Below are 20,331 nucleotides of genomic sequence, written 5' to 3'. Positions count from 1 at the left end.
ATTCTCTTGCCTCAGCCTCCTGAATAGCTGGGATTACAGGTGTGTGCCACCACACCTGGCTAATTTTTGTATTTTTAGTAGAGACAGCGTTCCACCATGTTGGCCAGGCTGGTCTTAAACTCCTGAACTCAGATGATCTGTCCGCCTTGGTCTCCCAAAGTGCTGGGATTACTGGCGTGAGCTATTATGCCTGGCCCAATTCCCTTATTTTGCCGTCATGGAAACTGAGGTCCAGAGAGGGACTGTGAGCTGCCCAAGGTGCTACGGTAGGTCCATGGCATGCAGCCGGCTCTTGATTCCTCACTTTATGACACATCTGGCCTGCTGTCTTTTGCCTTCTTCTCACTCGGAGCAAACCTCCAGGAAGCATCTGCTCTGCGTAGACACGGCCACGGCCCTCTACACACGCTTCCTGAGTGGACCGCTGATAAGTGGTGTATCAGCCCTGCTGACAGGTGAAGACATGGAAGTTCTGAGTGGCACTTGGCTTCCTAAGGTCGCACGGTCAGTGGGGAGCCAGGATTTGGACCTGGGTCTGCATCTTGCCAGAGCAGTGTTTGTTCCAGAGTGGGACTGGCCAGAGAGGGACTCTCAGTGTAGTCCCCCCACCCCATGCTGGGGCTCTGGCAAGCCTCCTTGCTTCTCCGGGCCGGAGATTTTCATGGTCCCAGGAATGCAGCTGAGGACTCACCAGGGTGAAGGGAGCACCTCCTGCATTCTTTCCTTGTTCCTGGGTGCGTCTGTGACAAGCAGATGTCCTGTCTCAGCCGATATAAGGATGCTGGAAAGTGGAGGCTGACCCTTCTCCCAGTCCCGAGTCCTGCTCTGCAGGGGCTCTGACCACATGGGATGTGAGCGTGGAGCAGGCCTGGTAGGAGCCCAGGGGACATGCACATCGACTGTGGGGTTTGAAGGCTGGAGCCGACTCACTCATTTCCTGCTCTGTTTCTGCCCCTAGACTGCCTCTCTGCCTTGCTGTTGACTGGCTGTGTGACCTAGGTGAGCTGCCTTCCCCTCTGGACCTGGCTTCCTCCTCAGCACCCCAGGCCATGCTGGAAGATCTCTGAGGCCTTGAGTCTCCCCTGTTCCCTGCCAGTCCTTCCCCTGCAGCCCTCGGCCTGGGGGCAGTGTGGGCCTGGGCAGGTCCAGACTCCCCTCTGGTACCCCAAGGAGCCGTGGGAAATTGTCCTGAGACACTCCAGATGAAGTGGCAGCACCTGCGAGAAGGACTCAAACCCTGGTCCACGCGGCCCTGATGAGCCTCTGTTCCTTTTACTGACTGACCCTCAGCTCGGCTCCCTGCCCTGCCAGGGCCTTTGGCCTCTTCGGGTCAGGGGTCTGGTTGTGTGCTCAGTGTAGCACCTGGCCTGTGGTCAGTGCTGTGGTGTTCACGGGTGTCACTTGCCACAGTGCACTGAGCATGGACCTGCGGTATCTCATTTGACCCTCTAAATGATCATGCGGGATGGGGGTCAATATCTGCCCTCTGCAGAAGAGGAATCAGAGGCTCAGAGAGGCACAGTGACTTCCCCAAGGTCACACAGCTGGCGAGGAGCTTAGGTGGACCTTGCGCTAAGTCATCCTGCCCTAGCTGTGACCTCCTCTGGGCCTCAGAGCAGTCCCTACTTCCCACCTGCCTGCAGCCCCAGTGCCGCCCCTCCCCACAGAGCTGCCTTTGTGAGGAGCTGAGTGTTCTGCTGTCCCGGACTGCCCGAGGCCCGGCTTCTTTGTGAAGTCCAGACTGTCTGCTCCTCTCATGGCCCTGTCAGTGGTCGGTGTCCCAGTGAAACAACAAAATAGGCCCCTTCTGGAGTGTCACAGACTAGGGCCAATCTGGGGGCTCATCCCTTGTGCTGGCCTGGGAAGCACCCCAAGTCCCTTGCCTCCCCCAGCTTCTCAACCCCTCTGATCCAACCCGCAGGGCTGACCACTGGGTCTGCGTGTGTGTGGTGGCACGGGGGTGCTCTGAGAAGCCCAGGAGAATGCTTGAAACTCAGCTGCCAGAGATTCCAGGAGCGATGCCCTGCCCTGCCTCTGGGGGCCTGAGGACAATTCTGGGGCGAGGGGCTGGGTGAGGCAGCATCCAGGGCTCCTTGAAATACTGGATCTGTCTCCCAGAGGGTTGGCCAAGCAGGTGGGGAGCGATGTGTGAAGGGTGGAGTTCGGGGGGTGCTGCTGTCTCGTGTGACATCAATGGAACATCAGACACACAGAGCCCGAAAGGACGGGTGAGGAGTATTTGGATTTCACCGCTGCCAGGTGTACTCGCTCACCTACTGCTTCATGCCTGGACCTGCCCTGTGCTCAGGCCAGTATGCTCCCATCCAGCCCCCAGCAAGGCCGTCTAGCCTAGTGGGGAGAGCCCTGAGGGTGGAGTCCGACAGTCCCACATGCCACTCCCTGCTCCTCCACTCGCTCACATGTGGCCTTGAGCAGGTACTCTTAGCCTTGCTGAGCCTCAGTTTTCATACCTGTCAAGTGGGAACCCTCACTTGGCCAGGACGCTGGAGTAAGGCAGTGGAAATGCATGTGAGGGTCTGAGTGTGGAGCTGGTTGCCCCTCAGGAGGGAGACATGGTGAAGAATGCTTCAGTTCATGGAGTTGCTACGATGCCGACATGATGCTGGGTGTCGGGGCTCCAGAGAGGAACCTCACAGGGTCCTGGCCTTCCAAGGACTCACAGCTTAATGGGAGGAAACATACTGTTTTTCAACGGAGGAAACATACTGTTTTTCAACTAAATGAATGCCTGTCCCAGGCTGGGCACCATGCTAGGCACTGGGGAAGCTGTAAGACTCAGAAGTGGCATGGAGCTCTGGGGTCCAAGCTTCCATTTCAGGACTTGGCCCAAGTGATTAAGCCTTGAACAAGGGCAGGGATGGCTCTGTTCACACTTCTCCCTGGGATTCCAGCAGGGGCTGCTCCATTCACACCACCATCTATGATTTCAACAGGAGCTGCTCTGTTCACACCTCTCCCTGGGATTTCAGCAGGGGCTGTTCCGTTTATACCACCCTCTAGGATTTCAGCATGGCTGCTCTGTTCACACCACTGTCTGTGATTTCAGCAGGAGCTGCTCTGTTCACACCTCTCCCTGGGATTTCGGCAGGGGCTGCTCCATTTACACCACCCCCTAGGATTTCAGCAGGGGCTTCTGTTCACACCACTGCATGGGATTTCAGTAGGGGTTGCTCTGTTCACACCACCTTCAGGGATTTCACAGGGGCTGCTCTGTTCACACCACCATCTGTGATTTCAGCAGGAGCTGCTCTGTTCACACCCATCCCTGGAATTTCAGCAGGAGCTGCTCTGTTCATATCACCTTCAGGGATTTCAGCAGGGTCTGCTCCATTCACACCTCTCCCTGGGATTTCAGCAGGAGCTGCTCTGTTACTATCACCTTCAGGGATTTCAGCAGGGGCTGCTCCATTCACACCACTGTCTGGGATTTCAGCAGAAACTGCTCTGTTCACACCTCCCCCTGGGATTTCAGTAGAGGCTGCTCTGTTCACACCTCTTCCTTGGAATTCAGCAGAGCTGCTCTGTTCACACCACCCCTGGGATTTCAGCAGGGCTGCTCCGTTCACACATCCTCTAGGATTTCAGCAGCATCTGCTCTTTTTACACCTCTCCCTGGGATTTCAGCAGGGTCTGCTCATTCATACCTCTCCCTGGCATTTCAGCAGAACTGCTCTGTTGAAACCATCTTCTGGGATTTCAGCAAGGGCTGCTCTGTTCACACCACTCTCTGGGACTTCAGCAGGGACTGCTCTGTTCACACCACTCTCTGGAGTTTCACCTCCCAACAACAAAGGGCAGTGGTAGAATATATTCCTTTAGATTACAGAACTTTCAGAAGTTGAATGGGCACAAGGATAACTGGAGACTTTATTAAAATTCACATTGCTGGCCTCCCCACAACACCCTCCACTGAGATTCTACTTCAACAGGTCTGGGGTGGGGCCTGAGAATATGCATTTCTAGAAAACTCCCAGGTGATGTTGACACTGCTGGTCTGTGGACCACACTTTGGTGACTAGTGGATTCAGGGCCAGAGAAGGAAAGTGACTCATCCAAGGCTACACAGCTGGTAGTGGCAGAGCTGGACTAGAGCCCAGAGCAGCGTGAATCATGGTCTAGTATGCTCTACCTGCTATGCTGCTGCCTGCAGCCTGGCTTCTGCTGAGCCTGCCCCCCTACCTGCCCAGGCTACACTCTTCATACAGGGACTTGGAGCTCAGAGGCTCTTGGAGCAGCCATACAAAGAGTTCCATAAGAGAGGAAGAGATAAGGCTGCTGAGGAAGGCGGGGGTGAAACTTTCAGTCTTGAGGCACTGGGGAGCCACAGAAGGACTAGTAGGGGTGGGTGATCTGCTTCTCAACTAAACCAAGCTTGTCATTCAGCTTGCCATTCTCATAGCCCCTGTATACCCCCTGGTGCCCAGAAAAAGGGAAAGGCCATGCAGCTAACAGCTAACAGCAAACCACATGCTTCACATCTGTTAACTCATCCGTTATTGCTGGTATTACTGTTATGCCCATTTTACAGATGAGGACATGGAGGCATGGAAGTGTGAAGTAACTTGCCCAAAGCCATACAGCAAGCAGTGGAGCTGGGATTCGAACCCAAGCTCACTCAGGTCCAACACAGCCTTTCCCCTCCACTGGCTGTGGCTGATGCTGGCTGACGAGGGAGGTCTGGAAACCATCGGACCTCTGAGGGCCCCTGAGGACACCCTGGTCCAGCTCCCATCCTGCTGCTGCAGAGCTAACCCCGCCTGGTTCCTGCTAACTCACCTACCACCCACCCAGCCCGCCCCAGCTCTGGGAGCTCAGCTGCTGCTGGAGGCAGGTCCCACACAGCCTTGGGGGTCTGGGCCTGACGGGCTTAGCTGGCAGGCTTGGGTTACAGGCAGCTCACCCGGGCTCTGATCCCATAAGCCCTGTAACCCCTGGCGTGGCAAGGAGGCGGCATTTGCCAGGAAGATGATCAAGGCGGGCCAGTAGGGGCCAGCAGGGCTGGCCTTTCTCCTGGAATCCAGGAGGATTAACGGTGGAGAAAAGGGAACAGCTGGATGCTCTCTCACCCCTCCTACTGCCCACCGCCCACCCTGGGGTGTCAGGTTTCCCTGTAAGTTGGTCATCAGGGAATTCTGGTATTTTCAATTACCAGCCGGGCACGCCGACAGGGGGATGGGGTCAGCGGGGCCCTGTGACCCCTGCAAGGAGATGGAGCCCCAGGGAGTAAGCACAAAAGAGGCTTGTGGCCGAGAGGGGCAGGGGGAGGCTGGCCAGGCGGGGTCTGCTTGGCCAGAGCAGGTGGTCAGGGGCCCTGCCGCCCTCAGCGAGCCCCGGAGGGAGTTCAGCCCCTTCCTTGGATGAGACCTGGGGAAGGAGCCTTCCCTCTGTGTGCCTCTGTTTCCTCCTCAGGGCATGAAGAGGTTGGGTAGTCTCTCAGGGTCTTCTGGGACTAGGATGCCAGGACAGGATAGGAAGCCAGGAGCCTGTGCCCCTGGTTGCTGCAAGAGGTGGTGGGCTTGGGGACTGGCTCAGCTTCCCCTCACAGCCCTGAGTTCTGACCCTTTCACTGGTCTGAAGATCCCCAAGCTCAAAGGGAGTGGGGGAGAGGTCACTCGGTGTAAGACAGTCTGAGACCCCATCCCAAGCCTCAGACTTGCAGATCTCAATGTCTACCTGATGTCTTCACTTCCCAGGGATGACCCTCAGAGGCTTCCCAATGCACCCAGAATAAGACACAGACACACTACTCACTACTGTGGCCCACAAGGCCCACCTGCCTGGCATCTGCCACCTCCTTCTGCTTGCCCCCTTGCTCCCAAGCTGTCCATTCTGGCCACCTTCCTGTTCTGCTTCAGGGCCTTGGCTTTATGGTGTTTCTGCTTGGAAACCTCCCCCTGCCCCCCATCTTCCATGACCAAATCCTCCTCTTCATTGAAATCTCAGCTCAAATGTCACCACCTCCAAGATGCCCTCCTGGACTACCTTTCCCCTCCAGTAGCTCTTTCTCATACCCATATTATTTTCATCATAGCACCAACACAATCTGAGGTCAGGGACCTTGTCTCCCATTCAATCCTTTATCCCTAGAGCCTGAAACAGTATGTGGCTTGGAGTAGGTGCATGACCAATATTTGCTGGAGGAAGAAAGGAAGGAAGGAAGGAGGAAGAAAGGGAGAAAGTGAGGAAGGAAGGAGGAAAGGAGGGAGAAAGGGAAAAGCAGGGACCAGGCAGATTCTCCCCTTTTCTGGCCCCCTCAGGAACCTGAGTCTACTGACCTTGTGGGCTGGACCCTAAAAAAATGGCCCCAGGCAGTAGTTCCCAAGCAGCCAGTGGAAGGCAGGTCCCCTCTCCCCCAGGCCCTGTGCCCACCCACAGTTGGGAAGTGCTGCAGTGGTGTGGGGCCTCTTGCCACCGGCCCACCAACAGTTCTATGACAATTGCTTGTCACTGCATGCGTACTCTCCAGGGTCCACAGTAGGGACAGTTTACTTGGGACAGGACTCTCAGAATTCCCAGCTAATCACGGGACAGCTGCTTTTTGAGGGTTTGTCTCTTAAACCTGTAGCAAAGCAGTTAACACCCGATGATCTGGCTGCCCTTCCGGATGACCTGATGATAATTCCCACAGATGAATTTCTGCAAATAAAACTTCCAGAGAGTGGGCCTTTGATTCTTTCGGATGGGCCTCTTAGAGAGTTGTATGGGACAGAAAAAGGAAGAGCTGAGAACTGGTGCTGGGGTGGCCCTGGGTATTCTGTGGCTAAGAAAATTTGAGGAACACAGAGGTGTAACCCCCCTGCTTGCTGAGACTCACAGCACGTGTGTTTAATTTAAGGCTCTGAGAAGTCCTGCAGGGGAGAAACCCAGTTAACTCGGTTTAACCAGTGGTCCCAGGCTCATCTGGCCTCAGAAACCTTTTCTTACATAATAGTTATTAACGTTTTTTTGGAACTAGCAATCTGTGAAACATATGAAAAAATAAAACAAAATAAAAACCAAATAAAACAAAAAACCGGGTCCAGGAGACAGTCTTCTGACTTTTTCCTGGATTTGAGGAGAGCCCCTCTCTAGCATGGCAGTTGGCTGCTCATGTGCTCATCCACTCTCCCCTTGATTCAGTTTATATTTAGCAGAGCCTGCCCAGTGCCAGGCTCTGTCCTCACAATCAGATGGAGTAGGTTCATCACTCCCTTTCTACCAATGAGAAAAGAAAGAGACCAACAGGATCCCCGATTCCACAGGCAGACCCAGGTCTGTCTGACTCTACAGCCCAGGCTGCTTTCTTCTACCCCTGCTTACCCGGCCCTGCCCATGAGTAGCCTATGAGTGGCTGAGGTGTGGCCCTGGGCTCTGTGCTGGGGAAACATCCAATCCCCCACCTCCTAGTGGGTTGTGGAATCGTCTTGATCTCACCTTTGGCTTCCTGGTGGGACAGTCCTACTGCAGCACCTGGACTAGCAAGATGCTAAGAGCCCGGGGGCCTCAAAGCAGGTAGTCTGGGCAGCCTACCTCCACCTCCTGTGCCTCAGTTTCTCCTCTGTAGAATGGGCAGCAAAGGTTAAATGAAGACCTGCTTGTAAAGTGATTAGCACAGGACTTGGCCCAGATTAAGGGGCCAGGGGATGATGTAGCTACATGCAGCTATCTGGGCTGCTCAGATTCTCTAGTGGCACCATGAGTAGCTGCGTGCTCTGGAATAGTGGTGGCGTGAAGGTGAGAAAAGGTGGTGTTCAGGGTTCAGGCGCTGGCTCTTCTACCCCTAGGCCACTGTGTGACTGCAGGCAAGTTACCTCTCTGAGCCTAGGTTCCTTCCCTGTAAAATGGGATGTAGCAGACACTACTCATTGCCTATCAGCTATCCATTCTCTCTTTCTCAAATTAACAAAATCCTGGTTCTTAGCTAGGTACACTGTGCTCAAATAAAAGAAGACATTTTCCCAACCTCGCTGGCAGCTAGAAGTGGCCATGTGAGAGTGGCCATGAGATATAAACTGAAGCATGTGTGGGACTTCTAGGAAGTTCCCTTAAAAGGGAGGGCCCTACCCTTATGCCTTCCACTGCAACCTGAGACATGGATGTGATAGCTGGAGATCTTGCAGCCGTTTTGGTCCATGAGGACATGAAGCTGTGTGCTGAGGAGTTTGAATCTCTGATGGCTCCACGGAGTTGCTGTACTCCTATCTTCTGACATGCTTCACGCATCAGGAAAAGAAACCTCCCCTTAGGCCACTCTGTTAGACTGGTTGTATTAATCCCCCCTGTTCCCCCTTGTATCTACACTCTTTGCTCTGTAACTGTGGTTCTCTCTCTCTGACTCTGGGCTTGGCCACGTGACTTGCGGTGGCCAGTGGGATAGAAGCCAACACGATATAAGCAGAGGCTTGCAAAAGCCCCTGTGAGTGTCTGCCTGCTGCCTTGGTTCCCTGTGGACTGCCATGGGAAAACATGCACGGGCGGACCTGCTGGAGAAGGAGACACGTTGGAGCAGAGCTGTTGCTCTCGTTGTCCCCACCAGGTCCACTCTAGACCAGTGGACAGCAATCAACCCCCAAACATGCACTAGAGCCCTGACAAAACCTGAAGAGCTGCCAAGTGACCCGGAGCAGATGAACTACAAACCTAAGACTGCACCGTGCCAAGACCAGAGTCGCCGTCCAGCCAACCCTGAGCCTCCCGAGCTAGCTCCGTGCTTCTTGTTCCACGCTGTCGGGTTGTGGTTAATGGCTGACTGTTGACCAGCACGATCAGTGCGATCACTGTGGCAGTGGCTATCTGTTATTTTTCTGGAATATGCAGCCCAAACCAATCTTAGATGATACTCTAGGTCAGCAATGCCCTCCCTGCAGAATGCTTGGGAGGATCAAAGAGGAAGACGCGTGCAGAGGGCTCGGCTCAGGGAGGGAAGTGCCCTCTCCCTCTGTCTCCCTCTCGAACCTCGTGGTCCCAGGCATGAGCTCACCGGGGGCTCTGCTGGCCCATTTTCCTCTGATCCTCTTGGTCCCCCAGGGAGAGAAGTAGGTGAGTACATGTTCCTGCTAGTTCTGGAGGCTGAGCCGTTGTGTGCTTGCCCCACAGCAGGGCGGGAGGATCAGAGAACACGAGTGGCAGAAAAGGCTTTGGAGAGTTGAAAGTCTTTCCATGACAACGCCATGTGGAGTGGTGTCACAGAGACCTGGCCGGGGTGTTGGGAACCTGCTGTGGGATCTTGGGTAGCCACTGAGGAACCTGTGTGGGCCTCAGATTTTCTTCTAAAGGGAGGTGTTTGCCCTGGGTGAACTCCAAGGCCTCTGCCAGTGCTGCTGAGTTTTAATCTGATGTAGGTTTAACTTCTGTGATAGGCAGACTAATGACCCCCAAAGATGTTCACGTCTTGATCCCCCAGATCTGTGAATACATTACCTTACATGACAAAAGGGACTTTGCAGGTATGATGAAAGTGATGACCCCTGAGATGGGGAGATTTTCCTGGATTATCCAGGTAGCTTGAACTTCATCTTGTGAGTGCTTACAAGAAGAGAACCTTTCCCAGCAGAGTCCAAGAACCAATGAGTTGGAGAGTGAGAAGAACCTGATGGCCTGCTGCTGCTTCAGAGATATCAGGGTTTGTGGAAGGACCCAAGAGAGGCCTTGAGGAGCTCAGGCAGTCCCCAGCTGATGGTCAGCAAGGGGAGAGAGACCTCACTCCTATAGCCACATGGAACCGAATTCTGCTAACAACCCCTCTAAGCAAGAAAACGGATTGTCCCTTAGCACCGTCAGAAAGGACACGTCCATGCCAATGCTGCCTTTAGCTTGATGAGATCCACGCTAGACTTCTGAACTTGCAGCATGATAAGATAATAAATATGTTTTGTGTTAAGTTGCTGGGTTTGTGGTATTTTGTTCTGGCAGCAATAGGGGACTAAGCCTCGCTGCCATGCACTGTCCATCTATGTGCCAGGTGCTGTCCACATTCTTGTTAATGTCATTCTTGTTGATGATAGATAAATGCCCATCTTGTAGGTGATGGAACCGAGGCTCAAAGAAATGCAGTCTTCCTCTTCCACCCCACCCTGCAGTCGGAGTCTAGCGTTGTCACCCAGGCCGGAGTGCAGTGGTGAGATCTCGGCTCATTGCAACCTCCGCCTCCCGGGTTCAAGCAATTCTCCTGCCTCCATCTCCTGAGTACCTGGGATTACTGAGGTACTGAGTGCCTGCCACCATACCTGGCTCTTTTGAAAAAATTTTTAGTAGACATGGGGTTTCACCATGTTGGCCAGGCTGGTCTGGAACTCCTGACCTCGTGATCTTCCTGCCTTGGCCTTCTAAAGTGCTGAGATTACAGGTGTGAGCCACCGTGTCCAGATAAAATGAGGTCTTACAACCTGGCTACACAGCTTGGAATGGGCCATGTGGGATGGAGGCCGAGTTTGTCAGGCCCAGCTCTGACGCCCTTTCTCCAACATGAGCTCCTAGGATATGCGGATGGGAGAGCTTCCTAAGTGATTGGCCCACTGTTCATTCCAGGGGGCCTCAAAGGCTGAGGGCGCCCAGCCAGGCTGTAGTATGGATGGCTCATATGGACATCTCCCCCATCTCATGTCTGTAGAAGGCGTGGGTCTGGCAACATCATCCCTGAGGATGCAGAGGCACAATTAATTATTCAGGCTCTGTGACTTCGTGGCCTGGGTGAGTGGAGTACCCAGTGCACTGGGTGAGCTGATCTGGTGCTTGTTTCTCATTGCTTCTCTGTCTTTCAATCCTGAGGGCTCTCCCTGTGTGCCTGTTCCCTGGAAACCCCTCACTTCCACGCTCTGCCCTGCTCCTGGACACATCGAGCTGCAGACAGAAGGCTCCATTCCAGCAGCCCAGACCCACTCCTAGCTACTAATAAGCTGAGGCTTCTCGGGTAGGCAGTTCCACCTGCAGAGCTCCCAAATGGATGCAGGAGAGGTCCCTGCAACCAGGGAAAGAACTCCAGGAGCTTCCTTCCCGCTTTCCTTTCATCTATAAAACAGGATGACAACAGGACCTGCCTCGTATCGTCGTGAGGATTCAGTGGTAAGGACTTAGCACTGTGCCTGGCATGCAGCAAGCACTGGACAAATGTGAGCCATTTTGGGGATTAGAGTGAATAGAGAATTATCTCTGTGTTTTGGGTGCCTACTACCTGTGCCAGCAACCTGGAAGGCACCTTGCATAGCTTAGCTGAAATCCTCACAGTTGAAATCCTCCTGTAAGGAGGGGTGAAGGTGTCCATGAGGGAGATGCAATCAGACATAAGCGGGGTGACTTGTCCAAGGGTGCATGCTGGTGAGCAGCCAGGCTTGACTCAAAGCCAGGTTCGGCTGCCCAATTCCAAAGCACAGACCCTTCCCACTACCTCTGGAACCTGGCAGAGGTGGGGGTGTTCTGGGCTTGCTCAGGGTGAGATCCTGAAAGGGCTTAGGCTGTGTCCGGGGCAGCCCTGGAGAGTGGCCAAGGGTGCTGGATATGAGCCCTGCATCGGTGAAATGCTGCACTTCCCAGCCCCCAGGTCTGCAGGGCTGTCTCTGCTTGTCATTCGGATCTCTGCTTAAATGCCACCTCCTCAGAGAAGCTCTCTTCCGACTGCCCACCCTAAGGCTCAGCCTCTGTCCCTCCCTCCCACCCCTCTCTGCTGTGGTCTTGTTTGTGGGTGTGGAGAGGCAGGAGGGTGGCATGGCTCACTCTGAACAGCCGGGTTGACTCGGGTCTGCCACTGGCCAGCAGGGTGCGCCTGGGTACAGGGCATGACCTCTCCCAACCCCTGTTTCCAGATCCCTCCAGCCCAGCCCAGCCTCTTTCCTCGGGGCCATGAGCCCAACTCATGAATAAGAGGCAGAAGGGCGTTCTGGAAAGGAGAGTGTGGTCCGAAGGCGGCACGATGGCTTTATGAAGTCAGAAGACAGTTCTGGCCCTGGTGAATGCCAAGGGATTTCGAGTAAGGCCCAGTCACTTGCCCAAAAGAAATACTTTTTCCTTTTAAGGCAATGAGCTAGATATTTATATACTGAATTTTAGGGTCTGCTTAAAACCGACCACTGAATGCATCTGTCTGGAAATCAAGTCCCCAGCCTTGTTTCCCAGCCTTACTGCACCTCTCCACATCCTGCCTCACTCCATGCTTCTCCGAGCCCTTCTGCAAATGTTCGCTGAACGTTTGCTGTGGTGTATCCCCCTCTAGATGCTGGGAAAACCATGGTGCTGATGGTGGGAGAAATGAGTAAGAACAAATGACCAATGGTACAAGGCTAAAATTTCAACCACGGGAACCAGAAGGCCATGGTGCTGGGGCTGGGGAGGGACGTGTCTGACCAAGTCAGGAAGGTCAGTAAAATGAGCTGAGGTCTGAAGGAAGAATGGGATAAGAAAGCCTTTCCAGGCAGAGGGAACAGCATGTGCCAAGATTCTGGGTCAGGGGAACATGACGCTTAGGAGGAACAGGAAGAGGACTCCTCCCTCTGGTTGCCTCCTGCGCTTCCCTCCCCCAGGCCATCTTCCTCCCTGCATGATTCCATCTCTGCTTGCTAGATGCCTCTCCATTCTTCAAAGTCAAGCTCAAATGCCTCCTCTTCCAGGAAGTCTTCCAGGACACACCCTTTGCCCATTCCCTAGGAGGATGACTTCTCCTGCCTGTGATCTCCCTCATCTCCCCCAGCACCTCTTGGGTCCTCATCCACATCATCTTGTATGTAGACTGTGTATCTGTGTCTCACTTTTCCAACTAGGACATACATCCGCAAGGGCAGATACTCTGTCTACACGACACTGGAGAACAGTGTAGACTTGGAGTTACATGGTCCTGGGTTTAAATATTAGTAGAGGTCACTTAAGTAGTGGGACCTTGCATAAATGACTCCACCTCCCTGGGCTTCAGTTTCCTCATCTGGCAAAGGGGGATGATGTGGTGAGGGTGTGGTGTGGTTACATGGCCCCCACTGGGCTTTGAGCAGCTGTAAGAGAAGGGGCTTGCCAAGGGGCTTAGAATCAAGAGGAGGGGGAAAGACTTGTTACAATTCCAAAAGCCTCAGGGCGTCGAGGGCTTCCAGGGGTTTAGACTCACTCAGACCTGAGTTTCCCAAATTTGTCCAATGGTTAAAAACACCTGGGTCACTTGTTAACAATGCACATTGCCAGTGTCTTTGCCGGGGGTTTCAATTCAGCAGGACTTGGGTAGAGAGAAATCTGGGTTCCGGTACCTGTGTTCCCTTATAGTTCTTATGTACAAGGTGGGAAACTGAGGCCTCAGAGGGAGGAAGTATTTTTGATGTTCGTGGTAGATGAAACCAATGACCCCAGTTCTTCCTTTTCTGTGATAGGATTAAGTATCCACATCCTTTGCCAATTAACTCTGCAGGGCCCACTCACTGTGGGCAGGGCATACTTCCCCATCCCACTGATGCTGGGCTTGGCCGTGGAACTTGTTTTGGCCAATGGGATATGGTTGGCTCCCTCCAGGCTCCTACACTTCACCTTGAGAGAAACAAGCCTGGGGTGGCTGCCAGTCCAAGGAGAACGAGAAGTCACACGAAACATGCTGAACCCAATTCACATTCTGGAGTCCTGCCCAGCACAGAGAGCGTGGCCAAGATTCATCAAACCTCAGTTGACCCACACACTAGTGAGTGAGAACATAAATGTTTATTGTATAAACTATCGAGTGGTGGGTGATTTTGTTACACAGTGTTATTGCAGGAGTAGCTGACCCATACACTGACTAAATGAATGCTGTTCATTTGCTAATGTCATGCAGCAAAGGAATGGCAAAGCCAAGCCTAGGTCTCTGCTCATGATCCAGTGCTTGCTTCTTATTGCTTCTCTGTCTTTCAATCCTGAGGGCTCTCCCTGTGTGCCTGTTCCCTGGAAACCCTCATTTCCAGGCTCTGCCCTGCTCCTGGACACATCTAGCGGCAGACAGCAGGCTCCATCCCAGCAGCCCAGACCCACTCCTAGCTACTAATAAGCTGAGGCTTCTCGGATAGGCAGTTCCACTTGCAGAGCTCCCAAATGGACGCAGGAGAGGTCCCTGCAACCACGGAAAGGGCTCCAGGAGCTTCCTTCTGGCTTCTGCCAGTTAGAAAGAGTTCTCTTTCCTCTAACCCCATTGGGGGCCTGGGTTTCTCCAGCTCGGAGCTTTGCCAAGCCAGAGAGACACACAGCTGAGGCTTTCTCATCTGTTAGGGATCTTTTCTATCACTTGCTGGATTTTTTTTTCCTTGAGCTGGGAGTCTTGCTTTGTTGCCCAGGCTGGAGTTCAGTGGTACGATCTTGGCTCATTGCAATCTCTGCCTCCCTGGTTCAAGTGATTCCCCTGTCTCAGCCTCCTGAGTAGCTGGGATTACAGGTGTCTACCATCATGCCTGGCTAATTTTTGTATTTTTAGTGGAGACGGGGCTTCATCATGTTGGCCAGGCTGGTCTTGAACTCCTGACTTCAGGTGATCTGCCCGCCTTGGCCTCCTAAAGGGGTGGGATGACAGGTGTGAGCCACCGTGCCTGGCTGGCTTTTGAGGGTTTTCTCAGATTGTCTGCTTTGAGTCAGCTCCCTCTGGACCCCAATCTGAGTCGGGCTTAAATGGACCCAGAGCCCCACAGGAACTGTAGGCAGTCACTCACAAACATGCTCTTTCAGCCACAGCAACACCGCAAACATTCCCAAACCAAATTACACTCCTCAGACACAAACACACAGACAGGCAGAGCCACATTCCGATGTACAAACTCATGCTCAAACACACAGCCCCCCACCCCTGTCCCTAAGGCCCCTCAGCTTGAGACACATGCATGCTCACAATGCATGTATACAAGAGCCACATGGCCACAGTCATATGCATTGTAAACACACGGTCACCAAACACATATGACAGCACACTCACAAATACCCAGACTCACATGCACAATCAGACCCACAGTCAAGCTCAAGGTGCCGTGGACACATCCAGGACTTTGCCCAACCACTGGAGTCTGTCAGACCTACTCAGTTTCTGCCTCTCACTCTTCCTGGTTTGGGACTCAACTTGTCTGAATGTCATCTGTGAAATGGGGACATGGATGCCTCCTTCTCAGGGAGGTCACAGGGATGCAGTGAGGTCATGCATGGAAAGCACCCCTCAACCACGTGGAGTCAGTTGCCCTCTCTCTCTCTTTTTTAAGACAGAGTTTCTCTCTTGTCACTCTGGTTGGAGTACAATGGCGTGATCTCGTCTCACTGCAGCCTTCACCTCCTGGGTTCGAGCGATTCTCCTGCCTCAACCTCCTAAGTAGCTGGGATTACAGATGCCTGCCATGATGCCCGGCTAATTTTTGTATTTTTAGTAGAGATGGAGTTTCAACATGTTGGCCAGGCTGGTCTCGAACTCCTGACCTCAGGTGATCTGCCTGCGTCAGCCTCCCAAAGTGCTGGGATTACAGGCGTGAGCCACTGCACTCGGCCAGTTGCCCTCTGTCTTTCTGTGTCCTTGGCATGGCCTTCCTCCCTTCTGAATTTCACTTTTTTCTATTGTTCCCTTCAACATTCTACTGGCTGGGTGCAGTGGCTCTTGTTTGTAATCCCAGCACTTTGGGAGGCTGAGGCAGGAGGGTCACTTGAGGCCAGGAGTTCAAGATGAGCCTGGGCAACATAGCAAGACTCCGTCTCTTAAAAAAAATTAACTGGTCCTTCAAATTGCAAGTCAAATTCCACCTCCTCCAGGAAGACTTCCTGAGCTTGGACTTCCACATCTGGATCCCTGTATGCTTATGATTTGGGCTCCACCATACATCAGAAAGATGAGCTGGAGAACCCACTCACTTTCCCTCCTGCAGCCTGGCCTCCCTCAGGTCTTCCATGGACATGGCCCTGACCATGCTTACTGCAGGAGTTTGGCAAAGGCTGTTGAGTGAATGACTGAGGGGCACACTCACAATGCCAACCATGAGCTCTTCTACCCACAGGTGGCATAATGTCCTCAATAATCTCATGTGGACCTCAGGTGGGGGATGAGGCTGGGAAGCATCTCTGGGACCTAGCCTCACATGACCCTGAGGACAGCAGTCCTGGCAGAGAGGTGTGAGGCCAGAAGCCCAAGTGGAGTGAGGATTAGAGAGAGGATGGGGTGGAGGGGATCCTGGCGTGTTCGGCAACTTACTTTTTTGCTGTGAAGGAAGGAAGAGTGAGCGGGGGGTGGAGGATGACATGTGGCCACAGAAAGGGTTACTAAAGGTGAGCTTGAGGAGAGTTTTCTGGAGTTAGACTGGAGTGGGCTGAGGGTCACAGAAGGCACTTGTGATCAAAGTTTGAATTAGGCTGCAAGAGATGGCATCTCCGGCTCTCCTGGGGCTCCGGGAGGCCATGAGACTGAGGCCTTGCCCATGGAATGCGTGCAGAAGAGAAAGATGCTACCTCTACCTACCTTGCTTAAAACATTACTGCTGCCCTGGGTCTTCCCTCTTTTCGTGCAGTCACGCCTGAGACTCAGCTTGGATCATGCAGGCAAGGAGCAGGGGTCACGGGGAAACGCCACGGAAATAACCTGGGTCCCTGAGTGTCTGAGTGGATCGGAGCCACCCTGCTAATGTGGACTGCTCACCTCTGGCTTCTCCCACAAGAGAGAAATACTTTCTGCGTTCTTTAAGGCACCTAGTGTTGGATCTTTTTGTGACAGAAGCTTAACTTTTACCTTCAATAATATGCACTTGACAAAGGGGAGCAATTATTATTAACACCACTACAATGAAAAGCCAGCGCTGACTCTCCCGGGTGGACGGATCCCATGAGAAGCCTTTGGAAAGAAGAAATCGCTCCACAGATGTGAAGGAGTCTTTTGTGAAGACTGAGGGACACGCCCCGGCCCGGCACGATAGGCGCTCCCCTGGCCCACGTCGGAAGCGCTTACCTGCCTGGTTGGTGGTGATGTTCACAGAGGCGAACTGAGGCGAGAAGGGGCTCTGGTCAGTAACGCCATTCACGGCCTGGATCTCGAAGGTGTATTGGGTGTGGGCCAGCAGGTCACTGATGTAAATGCGTGGCTCGGTCAGGCCCAGCTGGCGCGGGGCATACTGCACGTTGTCCCCACAGCGGGTGCAGGCGCCCCTGCCTGAGCCGCAGCTCTTGCAGATGATGTTGTAGACGAGGTCCTCTCGGCCTCCGGAGTCACGGGGAGGGGTCCACTCCAGCATGAGGGAGGTCTCATTCACGCTGGAAATCACAGCCTGGGGTGCCGAGGGGATGGCTGGGGCAGGAGAGACGGGCTGGTCAGTGGGGGGCTCAGGGGCTGCTATTCTGCACATGACCACTCTCCCCACTGCGCTGGCTCCAGCCCAGGCCTCTGAAAGGACTTCCTTAAACTCCTTCTCCTGTCTCCCCACCAGAGAGATGCTTCTAGAATATAACTTAGCCTGCTGTACATCTGCTCAAACCTTTCCCTCTGGGTTGCAACCTGCTCAGTGTTTGTTACTGAGGATAGTATTTTTGCGTTTGGGATTCTACCTGCCCAGTATCTATTTTCTCCTTCTTCCTCAGAACAGCCCAGCTTCATTCATGGTGGCCATACATCCAGCTTAAAGACAGAATTTCTGGTCAGGTGCAGTGGCCCATGCCTGTAATCCCAGCAGTTTGGGAGGCCGAGGCGGGTGGGTCACCTGAGGTCGGGAGTTCCAGACCAGCCTGACCAATATGGAGAAACCCCGTCTCTACTAAAAAAAAAAATTACAAAATTAGCCAGGTATGGTGGCTCATGCCTATAATCCCAGCTACTCGGGAGGCCAAGGTAGGAGAATCACTTGAAACCGGAAGTCAGAGGTTGCGGTGAGCCGAGACTGCACCATTGCACTCTGGCCTGGGTAATAAGAGCAAAAAAACCTCCATCTCAATAAAAGGAAAAAAACAGCGTTTCCCAGCCTCCTATGTTTAGTGCTTGCTACTGATACAGAGCAGAAGTTTTGACAGCTATGGCGTGTCCCTTTGGCCTTTCCCCCTTTCTGCTGCCTAAAATGTGTGTGACGGCTGGGACTTCAGCAGCTATGTTGAACTATGAAGTGACCTTAAGAACAGAAACTCAAGTGGCTCACGCCTGTAACCCCAGTACTTTGGGAGGGTGTGGGAAGAGCCTTGGCAAGATAGTAAGACCCTGTCTCTACAAACAAATTAGAAAAATTGGCCGGATGTGGTGGTGTACACCTGTAATCCCAGGTACTCAGGGGGCTGAGGGCAGAAGGGTGAGGGCACCTAAGCCCAGGAGGTCGAGGCTGCAGTGAGCTAACATTATGCCACTGTACTCCAGCCTGGGCGACAGAGTGAGGCCCTGTCTCAAAAAAGAAAAAAACAAAAAATAATATAGAAACCATACACTCTGAATGGCAGAAAGAGCCAGGCCCCGAAGGCCATCATGGATTGACTGTACTGTCCCAGGACTGCCTGCCTTGGGCTCCTTTTTGGTGAGAGAATAAATCTGTACAGTTTCAGCCACCAGGGTCAGCTCTGTTACAGCTGAATGCCATCCCTGACAGATATAGGGGTTGCAACGCTACGCTCCTAGGCAGCCCGTCCTAGCAGACCTTGGGCTGTGATTCAGGCAGCCACTTCCAGGTTAGAACACTGGGCAGCGTTTTCTGCCACAGACACCACCTGTGTTGGTTCATCTCCTGCCAAGCCTCCCATCCCCTGTCCCTTTGTGAATCCAGACCTTGACTTTATCTTCCATGTGACTCAGCAGAAGGGGGTAAGGAGCCAGGCGCCCGCACGGTGGTGTCGTCGTGGTGGGAGCACGACCACCCCAGGATGCTCCTTTCTTGAGAACTTTTCCATTTCTCTTCCCACCAGGAAAAGGCTGGCTATAACCAGACGGCACCCAACCCTTGCTCTGAGCTGTTCTACAGGGAGACCTGGGACTCGGTCATTACCCTCGAGGGGCCGCAGGACTTACTGGTGCAGGGCATGTCCAGGGGGTCCAGGTCTGCTCTGTAGTAGCCATTGCGGCAGACACAGTTGGTGGCCCCTTCGGAAGTGGTGCGGCTGTTGATGGGGCAGTGGGTACAGGCCTCGTCCCCTTGGTTGGCCTTGAAAGTTCCAGATGGGCAACCTGGGAGAGAAGACAAGGAGAGTCACCAGGAAACCGCATGAAGACTCAGAGAGGCCACACGCCATGCAGCCTCACGGAGGGGCCACATGGCCTCACAGAATGGCAACGAAGCACCATTGCTGGAAGATCCCAGCTCTTGAAGTGTTTGAAGTCACCAGGTCCCAATGTGGGAGTTCTAGTTCTGTTGGGACTACCTAGTTTCTTGTCCCTGAGCTGTCTGGGGCTCCCAGCAATCTTTCCTCGCCTGTCACAGCTTGGCTGTCTCACGGTCTATAGAATCAATCCTGACTGGGTAGGAGGCATATGTGAAGAGGTCTGGGGCAGTGTGCATGGGCCCCGTCTTGCTTACTGATGTCAGACTGGGCCCTGATTCTTATAACTAGATTCCTGGGTTGCAGACCATCAAGATGATTACACGGCAGAAGAAGAGTCCTAGGGCAGTGTAGAGAAGTGACGTGGTAGAACAGAAGAGAACGCTACTTTGGAATCAGACGGAATTGGCTTTAAGTACTGGCTAGGTCTTTTATCAGCTGTGCAGCCCCAGACAAGCAGCTTAGCTACTCTGAGACTCAGTTTTCTTATTTGTAAAATTAGGATTCTAAGGCCCATCTCTGCAGGGCCATTGTGAGTATCCTGAATGAGCGTAAGGCACATGGCACAAGGCCTTGCACAGGTGCCCAATGAATGGTAGCTGTTATAGTTGGTATCTAATGTACTAAAATATTAATAAAAGGAGCCTGCATTACCAGGGCCAGCCTAAGGAGGGCACTGTTTGCACTCAGCCAGCATTTGCACTTGGCCTGCATTTGGATCCTCTCATGGGCTGTGGCCATCATCCCTGATAAGGGATCTACATCCACTGCGCTCTGAGCAGGAGGTTAGGGCTTATAAGAGGCAACTACCTTGTGTGCAAGCATATTCAAATCCACCTTCCTCTTCTTGCTGGCCCTGGGCTGAGGATCAGGAGGCTGAGAGTCTAGGTCCTGCCCCTCACCCAGCCTCAGCCTGCTGGGTTCATGAACCCAGCTCTGCTGTGATACCTCGCAGGGATTGTGCAAGGGATAAGTGGGCAGACAGGAAAGAGCTTTGCAAAAAACATTTCATCTCCTTGGGATGACATGCAGCTAAACCATGCACAGGCCCCAGGCCCTCACCTGGAGCACATTTCATGCCTGGGTACTGTGGATTCTTCAGCAAGTGACTCAGCCTCTCTGAACGTCAGTGTTTGTGTAGGTAAACAATGAACATAAATT

General features: G+C 53.3%; 1 protein-coding gene across 7 annotated transcripts in view; it reads right to left on the bottom strand.

Annotated features, from left to right (window-relative positions):
• EPHB2 (EPH receptor B2) overlaps window positions 1–20,331 on the bottom strand; it is a 203,964-nt gene that overhangs the window by 29,649 nt on the left and 153,984 nt on the right. For all 7 annotated transcript variants that reach the window (XM_035308091.3, XM_035308092.3, XM_035308093.3 and 4 more), the window contains exons 4-5: window positions 18,923–19,078; window positions 16,895–17,230 (exon numbers count right to left, since the gene is read on the bottom strand). In XM_035308091.3, coding sequence (XP_035163982.1) covers window positions 16,895–17,230; window positions 18,923–19,078 — 492 coding nt within the window. The remainder of the gene's footprint in view (window positions 1–16,894; window positions 17,231–18,922; window positions 19,079–20,331) is intronic.

This window comes from Callithrix jacchus, chromosome 7, assembly GCF_049354715.1.
Source record: "Callithrix jacchus isolate 240 chromosome 7, calJac240_pri, whole genome shotgun sequence".
Lineage (NCBI taxonomy): Eukaryota > Metazoa > Chordata > Mammalia > Primates > Cebidae > Callithrix > Callithrix jacchus.
This window is presented reverse-complemented; position numbering and strand designations above follow the sequence as displayed.